The sequence below is a fragment of the Triturus cristatus genome, chromosome 3_2 (genome assembly GCF_964204655.1).
Source record: "Triturus cristatus chromosome 3_2, aTriCri1.1, whole genome shotgun sequence".
Lineage (NCBI taxonomy): Eukaryota > Metazoa > Chordata > Amphibia > Caudata > Salamandridae > Triturus > Triturus cristatus.
The window spans coordinates 451,798,312-451,806,661 of record NC_140584.1 but is presented as its reverse complement, the minus strand read 5'-3'; the positions used below and the strand labels follow the sequence as shown (position 1 = coordinate 451,806,661).

Sequence of the window (8,350 nt, the reverse complement as noted above, 5' to 3'; positions counted from 1 at the left end):
CCATCTAAAGCAGATCTCCCTATTCACCCTGCTGCTGACTCATCCAGGCTCCTGGAGCCACCTAGCGCATCACCTGACACCAGTCAGCCAACCAGCACACAGGCACACAGGAAGGTTAAACAGAAGAATAGCTACTTTCTAAAAAGTGCTATTCCCACACAGTGAATTTAAAAACCATCTTGCTAAAAAGATGTATAATTAAATTCTGAACACAGAGATACCAAACTTGGATTTTCTATCTTGCCCTTATGGGAAGATAGGCATGTAAACAGCCTTCCCCATTCTATCCTATGGGCAAGATAGTCTCTCAGCAGTGAAAAACGAAAATGGCTGTAATTCACTACCAGGGCATGTTACACACCTCAGTACATGCCCTACCTTTCAGATACACTGCACCCAGCCCAGGGGGGTACCTAGGGCCACCATAGGGATGCCTGACATGTACAGAAAGGGAAGGATAAGGCCTGGTCAGTGGGTGCACTGGCCAGGTCGACATGGCAGTCCTGGACTGCACATAGGCACTGCAAGCAGGCCTAAGACATCATTTTAGCGCTACTCCTGTGGGTGGCACAATCCGTGCTGCAGCCCACTAGTAGCATTTGAATCACCAGCCCTGGCACACGCAGTGCACTTTACTAGGGGCTAACAGGTGAAACAAATATCCCAATCATGGATAACCAATCAATACAACAATTTACCAAGGGAGCACTTGCACTTTGACACTGATCAGCAGTGGCAAAGTGCCCAAAGCATCTAAACCAGCAAAAACGAAATCCAGCATAGCATCAAAAAACACAGGAGGTAGAGGCAAAAAGTCAGGGGTAACCACGCCAAAGATGCCAGGTCTAACAGTCACAAAATGCAATGTTCTCTGGGTGTACCCCATGACACAAAGGCAGGCTATTGGCTGAGCAGCATCACAGGAGAGGCGGAAATCAGTCACACAAATCGGCAGATGTGGGTAAAGGGAAAAACGGCAGAGGCATGCATGGAAAAATATGTGCGTGCCTGCAGCTCTAGGGGCACCACTATGTCATAATTTTAATTACCCCATCCTACTGTCAGTAAACTAGCATGGTCTATGGCCCACAGCCCTGCCAGGGGCAGGGGCCCCATCACTGGTGTTGGACGTCCGTGTTTCTAGCGCAAGTCGGGAGGACTGACCAGTCCAGGATCTGATTTCAGGGCGCAGTCTCCCCTAGAGGTGTGGTTTCGGATCCCACTTCTGACATGCCTGTGGACTATAATTATTTTTTAGTACAGGGCACGGTGGGGCCTGTTGCTTTCAGAGCATGGGGCGCCCAATTGGGGACAGCTGCTCCTGCATTGATTTGGTGTGAAGATGAGGTAGTGTTGCAGCCAGCGCTGCCGCCCAGCTGTTGGGGGTCGGGCCCGCTTCCCTTTGTTGGCTTCATTGGGTAGGACGGAGGTCTGAAGGAGATAGGACATGTTGTCTGTGTGGGGCCCCATCTTTTGCAATTGCGAGAAGAGAAACTCTTTGCTGCCTCTCCCATCTAGCGAGTTCGCGCTGGCATAAAGAGGATGGCGTTGCAGCCAGTGATGCCGCCATAGCTGCGGCGGGGCCAGATCAGAGTCCCTACAGTTTACGGATGCCCTGGCGTTGTGTTCGACTGCATCACAACTTGTCCTTGGTTGGGACAGGCAGGAGAGCTCTGCCCCGTGGGGGGTTCGCAGTCCCGCTCAGACAGAAGTGTGTGGGTGGACAAAGGGGGCAGAAATTGCCTGCACATATGGGAAGTAAAAGCAACTGGTTCTCTCTGTGCTACAGGCGCGTTGGGGGGTGAATAAAGTTGAGGGACATGCTCATTGCCTAGGAGCGGAGCTCCGATGAAAAGTTTACCAATGGCTGCACGGGTCCCCTAAGCTCTCCTTCTTTTAAGTATATCAAATTACACAATACGCCCGTAAAAGTGAAAGCGGGCATGGCGCGCTGAATGTAGCCCCAGCATGTCATTGTGCTAATCTAGAAGAAACTCAATGACGAAAATAGTACACCGTGTAACAATCAAGTAAAGGGGGCAGTAACCATGGGGGGATACAATTGACGAGATGGCCATACTAAGGAGGGACTAATAAGCCTCATAATGAGTCAGAAGACAGCATTTACAAAGAACAAACACACAAGCCAATGAAAAATAATGGCAGGGGAGTGGGAGAAGCTTCTCTCCGTACTGAACTACCACAGATCTTCGCAGAGCAGCGCTTGCGCGCTGGCTCACGCTCGACCTAAAAGGCAAGAATTTCCATGAAAATCCTGAAGAGGAAAAAATGCTCTGGAAGCATAAATATCCCAGACAATGTCAGCTTTCAGACAATGTCAGCTATCAAAGAGCTTTCATGATCACCCAGGACTCCTGGTGGCTAAATCAACAAGATCCAAACCCACCTCCTTGGCTCTCCGTTGAGACAGGTCTTACAGCGCCCTTACCTCTTAGCTCCATTCTTACTATCCAAAACTTAAGGGAAACTACTGCTAGATCTTCTAGACCAATTTAAATGGACACAGCATCCTCACTCCTCCAACTCCATAAATGCCTAACGCACAAGTTACAAGGCTCGACACCTCGCTTTGATTTAACCGCCAGATTAAGCTCGATGGGAAGAGAGTATTATGGCTCTCCTGGGGCTCACAGAGGAATAAACAACATAAAAAGCCTCAGTTCCTCTGTCAACCCTATCCCCTTTTCTAACCTACAATCATGTTATTACCTCTCTAATATTAACTTCTATAAATTTCTATGCCTCAAAGGAGCTTTGGGTAGGCTGAAGACCCCACATAAATAAGACCTGCCGAACGTACTAAGCACTCATTAAAAAAGAGCCTACACTGTCTCCCACCTTTTCCAACTTCTTGACATATACAACGGCCAATTGTTGAAACTATTCATCAGAAAATGAGAACCACACACTTCACCTTCCAACAACCTTCACATTAATGAAATGAGCTGGCAAAACAATTGGAAATCTCACTTTGACTCGAAAATGTCTCCCACTATAGCACAAGCCAGGTTCTGGTCCATCCATAAAACCTACTGGTCCCCAGATAGATTACACAATCTTGGACTGATGGACTCCCGCCTATGTTGGTGATGCGGGGAAGAGACAGGGGACCTCCTTCACATGTTTTTCACATGAAAATTAGCACGTCCACTCGGGACAAAATTCAAGATCTACTACAGCAGCTTACAAAGCACCCAATAGTGATTGAATTCCTTACAACTGCACTGGGACTTCATGCTAACCATCACGCACTGCTCTTAGACTCAAAGACAGCATCATTAGTTGACCTCCTCTCATCCCTAGGCACAAAAAAAATTCTTTCAGATTGGAAATCATCTTCCACTAGCGCCTCTGACAAGTGCTGGAACTTACTTTTCTCGATCAGGAGTGCGGATAACACAATGCACTCCTACATACATGGCTCTTCAAGCCAAAGGCGACTTTGTGATGCACTTTACTTGACAATTTTCTGCAGGAACACAGACCCCATACGCCCCCCCCCCCCCCCCCATGTAGAACCTTTCCCAGTGCCACCCAAGTGAATAGTCCACTGCTGCCCAGGGTAGCCAACTGGACTCTGCCTTTCTTTCGGCCTCCCACTTTCTCTCTTCCTCTACTTCCATCTTTAGACAAGCGGACTGATACATGCGGTAGACTCGATCCTATAAATTCAAAATCTATCTCCTGCAGTTGTACTTAAACTCTGTTCCACCCATCTATTCATTGTTCCTGAGCAATGTATATTGTTTGGCAACCACCGTGTTTGTTAGCACGGCCCCTCAGGCCGCAATGTCATGCAGATGTTTCTTGTTCTCAAATTTACAGGCCTCATCAATACATTGCTGTTTATCTTGCCATGTTTTGTGGACCTTCGGAAGGTACTGCATATTTTATTTAATCTTTTTTGTGTATTCTATCTTTTTGAATGTCTTTGTCGCGTGGTTATTTTCTGTTCACTTTTCATGAAATAAAAAGTATCTGAAACCAATTAACTGCTGTATGGGAGAACATTGCTTGTTACCCTGAATACTGGAGAGCAGGTTTGTTCTTTAATCCTACGCAATACTCACTCCATTCTGTGAGGGGGTTTGAAGCTTGACCCTACCCCACCCATCAAGGTAAGAAGCGGTGGCGTCACGTCGTACATCACTGCTCAGGGAGGTGCAGGTGCGCGCGAGGGGAGGCCTGGCACAGGATAACTGCGCAGACCTTCCTGTCGCTCCCACGCCCGCCTCGGCTCACCTGTGACGCGCCCCCGCCTGTGAGAGCGCTCTCCGCCCTCCCTCGCCACTGCTCTAAGTGAGGTAGCCGTGTTCCTACTCAAGCTGAGAGCCACTCTCCCCTCATGGAGCCGCAGCCCGGGGCACGCCTGGCTCCGCTTGTCTTTCCGCTGCTGGTGATGTCCTGTCTTCGGCCAGGTGAGTCCCGCGCGCCCGTCTCTGGCTTCAGCCTCGTGACACGAGGGATTCTGGGGAGATGGAGACCGACAGGTGTTTCTTCACCAAGCTCTGATTTCCCCAACGGGAAACCTCTCGGGTCTCTGCCGGCCCCTATTTAAGTACTGGCGTGAGGCTCAGCGAAGGAGCATGGAAAGTCCCGCACCTTAATTCTTAATGTCTTAATAACCCACAGTCTTAATGTAATGTAACTGACGCTCTAGTAAAGCGCTCCAATACCTTCAGGTTTAGCGCGCGGTATATATAAGCGGCAACAAAATCCTTTTATCATAACGCTGTAGGCGCCGGCAGATTTGTAGAAGGCTGTACAGACAATACAGCATCTAAAATTGTATTGTGATGCTGCTCAACGAGAAAGAGCCACTGAGAACAGCACAGAGATTCTGTAACAATCCGCCGTGGGCTCGACTTCGAGCTCCTCTCTAGAGAAAGTTAATGCCCAGTTGTACCGGGGTTTGCAGGAGGTGGCAGCTTAAGAGTCAATATTTGCAGGGTAAATGGTGCAAAAAGAGGGCGCTGACCAGATTTGTTTTCTCTTTCAGTGCAACCGTCGTGGACGCTTTCGCCCAGGCCAGAGGGCTTTGAAAGGTGAGAACCCCATTACCAGGAAACCTCGACAACAAAGTGTTATTAATTATACGTACCACCATATGTCCTTTTATGTCGGTGGGCGCCCTCTCCCACAATGTCCATTCTCTCTTCCAAACTTCAAAAGGCCTGTTGTCTCGGCCACGTTGTCCAGTCACTCTCCCCCACACCCTGCCCACAAAAAGTGGTTAATAATTTATTCGTAATTTCTTTGAGATCATGGGCTCATTGGTTCAGAGACAAAAATGTCAAATTTCTGCACAGCAGTTTAATCCGTTCTTTATTAGCTATACACATTACTTTTCCAGCTGTGGCATAATTATATGATTGTCACAGAATGTCCGACATTTGCCCTTTCCCATCCTGGAATGGATGCTCTCTCTGGTCCCTAGCGCGCCTGTGGTCTGGCCAGCTGATCCCTCGGACCTTGACTTTAAATGGGTGCCCATGTCAAATAAACGTGCCCTTTCTGGACTGTTGTTTATGCAGGTAGATTTTTAAAACTCGCTTTACCCCTCCACGTTAAAGGCAGCGCGCCCAATTTCAATTCTATACTTCTAAGCACAGCCTCGTGTTTCTAGTATAACATGTGGAATGCATGAGCAAAAAAGGTACAGATTACCCTCATGGAACAAACGGTGCCTTGTTCTTTCTCCCCCAGTAACAACGGCAGTGTAATGCTTCCGAAAGGAGACACCACTTCCCAAGGAGACCAGGTAGGGGGGCGCAGAACTACTGGCTTGTGACAGCATCTATAGGTCGCAGCTTTGCAGATCAAGTGAAACTATGTATCCACTACCGAGGCCTGATCTTTTTTATGTGTGTTCACCAGCAATCAAAAATGCTGGTGCACTTTTATACTCGATACTAATAAATGTTTATGCGTAATAATTTTAAATAATATGAATTTTCCAAATATGTGCATTGTTCAAAATGTTGTATGTGCTCGTTCCAGGGCCCGCAATCATTATTAAATACCCACACAAGGTGCATTGCCCCACTGCCGGATTCCTGCTCTAGGCAGCTCAGGCATGCCATTCATAGGACACAGAGGCGGGCTATTACTGCCCGAAGCAATTTATTAATTAAATGAAACTAGATAATAGTCTGATCTGCATGGCTGTAAAGCACCTAATAAGGGTGAAGAATGAAAATGACCGCATGGGGTAACCTGATCTCCACGTCTACACAATGTGGTGTTTTTATACAACGTTAGATTTTCACAGAACTTCCCGTAAACTCTGCAGCCATGTCTATTTTCAATTAACGGTAAGCTTCCTTCTATAAAAGCCAGTTTTATTTTAATTTGAAAAAGTACACTGCTGTTTACAACAGCGTTTCAAATCCTTTTCAACTATCAAACATCTTGTTATCTTCTAAACCATGGAATTACACAACCCTCACAGGTTTTGGCTCTGATTTAATTTAGATGTGAACGTTTTATTCGGAAGAGAACAAATTGAGGTTTATTTTGAGTTTGCTGTAAAACCGTTTTCGGCACACGTCATGGTCTGCTTTTCAACAGTGAGAAGGAGCCCTTTGTTTGCGCGGCGGCGTTTCTTTCTTTCCCTTTTCAAGTCAGCGATGCCCCTTTGATCGAAACCCTACACTGGTATATGCTGGATGCCATGTAAGATCAGTGGCCCTGCAAGAGATAGTTATCTGTTTGCAAAATGGTACAAATTATGTTTTCCACATATCAGACGCAATTTATTGTGGACTTTCCTGATAAGAAACGAGATGGTAGTCAGGGAAACTCTTTGAGGTCATAAAATATAAAATGAAAAATTGTCTGTCAATCACTTGCTTTTCATTTGTAGTAAAAGGAATTTTCAAAATTGAATAGGCCTTACCAACTAGGAATAGATTTTAAACTGGGGTGACCATGAAATACAGGCCAGGTACAAGGGGCTCCTTTTCTTCAGACACCTGTCGAGTTAAGCATGGGAAGAGGCTGTCTTTTGATTAAATGGAGAAAGGTCTTGCTCGGCAGTATGAATTATCTAGTTAGTGCTTTCTCTAAGTGGCCTCCATCGCAGTCACGAGGTTTAGCCTTTTGACATTTGTGGTCCATGGTTTGGCTTTTTTGCGGGAGCATAGGCGCCCCTGCATATGACAATACAGTGTTAGTACATCAGCTGGTAGTCAGTTTCAAATGTCTTGAGTGAAATATTCACTTTTCCAACCAGTGCGATACTTATTCGGTTTCAAAATCATCTTCCAAGCCTTCGTTTGATTGTTGCTTACTTTGTTGAGGCCATGTTATGTGTTCATTTTGTGGAGAAATTTGGCTGTATACCGCTCTAATTTGACTTTAAAGAAGTGAATAATAGAAACTCACTAAAACTGCATGATACAGTACAGGAGCAGTATTGAAGTTTTATCCTTGGACAGCTGTAATTCAGGTATTTAGCCCAGAACATTTAACCTTGTAAGGAACTAAAATACACACACACTAAGACGAAGTGTAAAGGAATTAAAAAATGTATGAACCCACTGAGTTTAAACAAAAATACTGCAACCTAAAAAAGTCAAAATGTTATGTTGTCATTCTTTGTTTAAAGCCCTTTGAGACCACTGTTGTATCAAAATGGTTAATTAGACCAGATTTAAAGAAAATATTTTGATGAAACTATCAGAACTTCTAATTGGAACTCCCTTTTAGAATGCGTTGTTTTGTAATTAAATGCCCTTTCATGATTACGCGGTGTAGTACATGAATTTTGTGAAGCTTTATAGGTCAGTGTTACTGCGAGAAATGTATCAACAGTTGATCGAACATATTTTGGTTTCCCACACTGACTGACCTTAGGTATTTAACATATACATGCAAGTATCATTTTGATTAGAAAGGTTGTACACGTTTCATTCAAAAACCAAAGTGGTTGCGGCTGGTATTTTTTGCAAACACTATTGAATGAAATAATTGCAAGGGCAAACAGACAGACACCCCAACACATTGTAACACAAAGCAATCATAATGCAGTAGAGGAATGGGTGTAAAACTCCTCACTAAAGGTTTGTGTACAAAACCGACAAATGTAGAATGTTTGGTCACTCATTGTGGTAAGCCAACTTATTTCAGGAGGTAAAGCATTAGCGTTGTTTTAAACACCTGTAGTGTTGAGTTGACACTGAAGGGCTGGACTGTTCCCATGAGGCACAGGGTCAAGACTGATTTGCATATAGCTGTGTCTGAACTGGGGTGGCGAAGTGAGCTAAAGAACGATGATGTATTCTACCCAGATCTGTGACGGGGGTGAGTGTTTGAAAAGGTTCAGCAC

The 8,350-nt window shown here is 45.5% G+C and overlaps 1 protein-coding gene across 1 annotated transcript in view; it reads left to right on the top strand.

Moving 5' to 3' along the window:
• Positions 1 to 4,335: 4,335 nt before the first annotated feature.
• The window catches only part of OTOG (otogelin), a 1,045,291-nt gene continuing 1,041,276 nt past the window's right edge, over positions 4,336 to 8,350 (top strand). Inside the window, exons 1-3 of the mRNA XM_085647044.1 lie at positions 4,336 to 4,439; positions 5,021 to 5,066; positions 5,728 to 5,782. Of these exons, the coding sequence (XP_085503170.1) occupies positions 4,367 to 4,439; positions 5,021 to 5,066; positions 5,728 to 5,782 (174 nt within the window). The 5' untranslated portion in view covers positions 4,336 to 4,366. The remainder of the gene's footprint in view (positions 4,440 to 5,020; positions 5,067 to 5,727; positions 5,783 to 8,350) is intronic.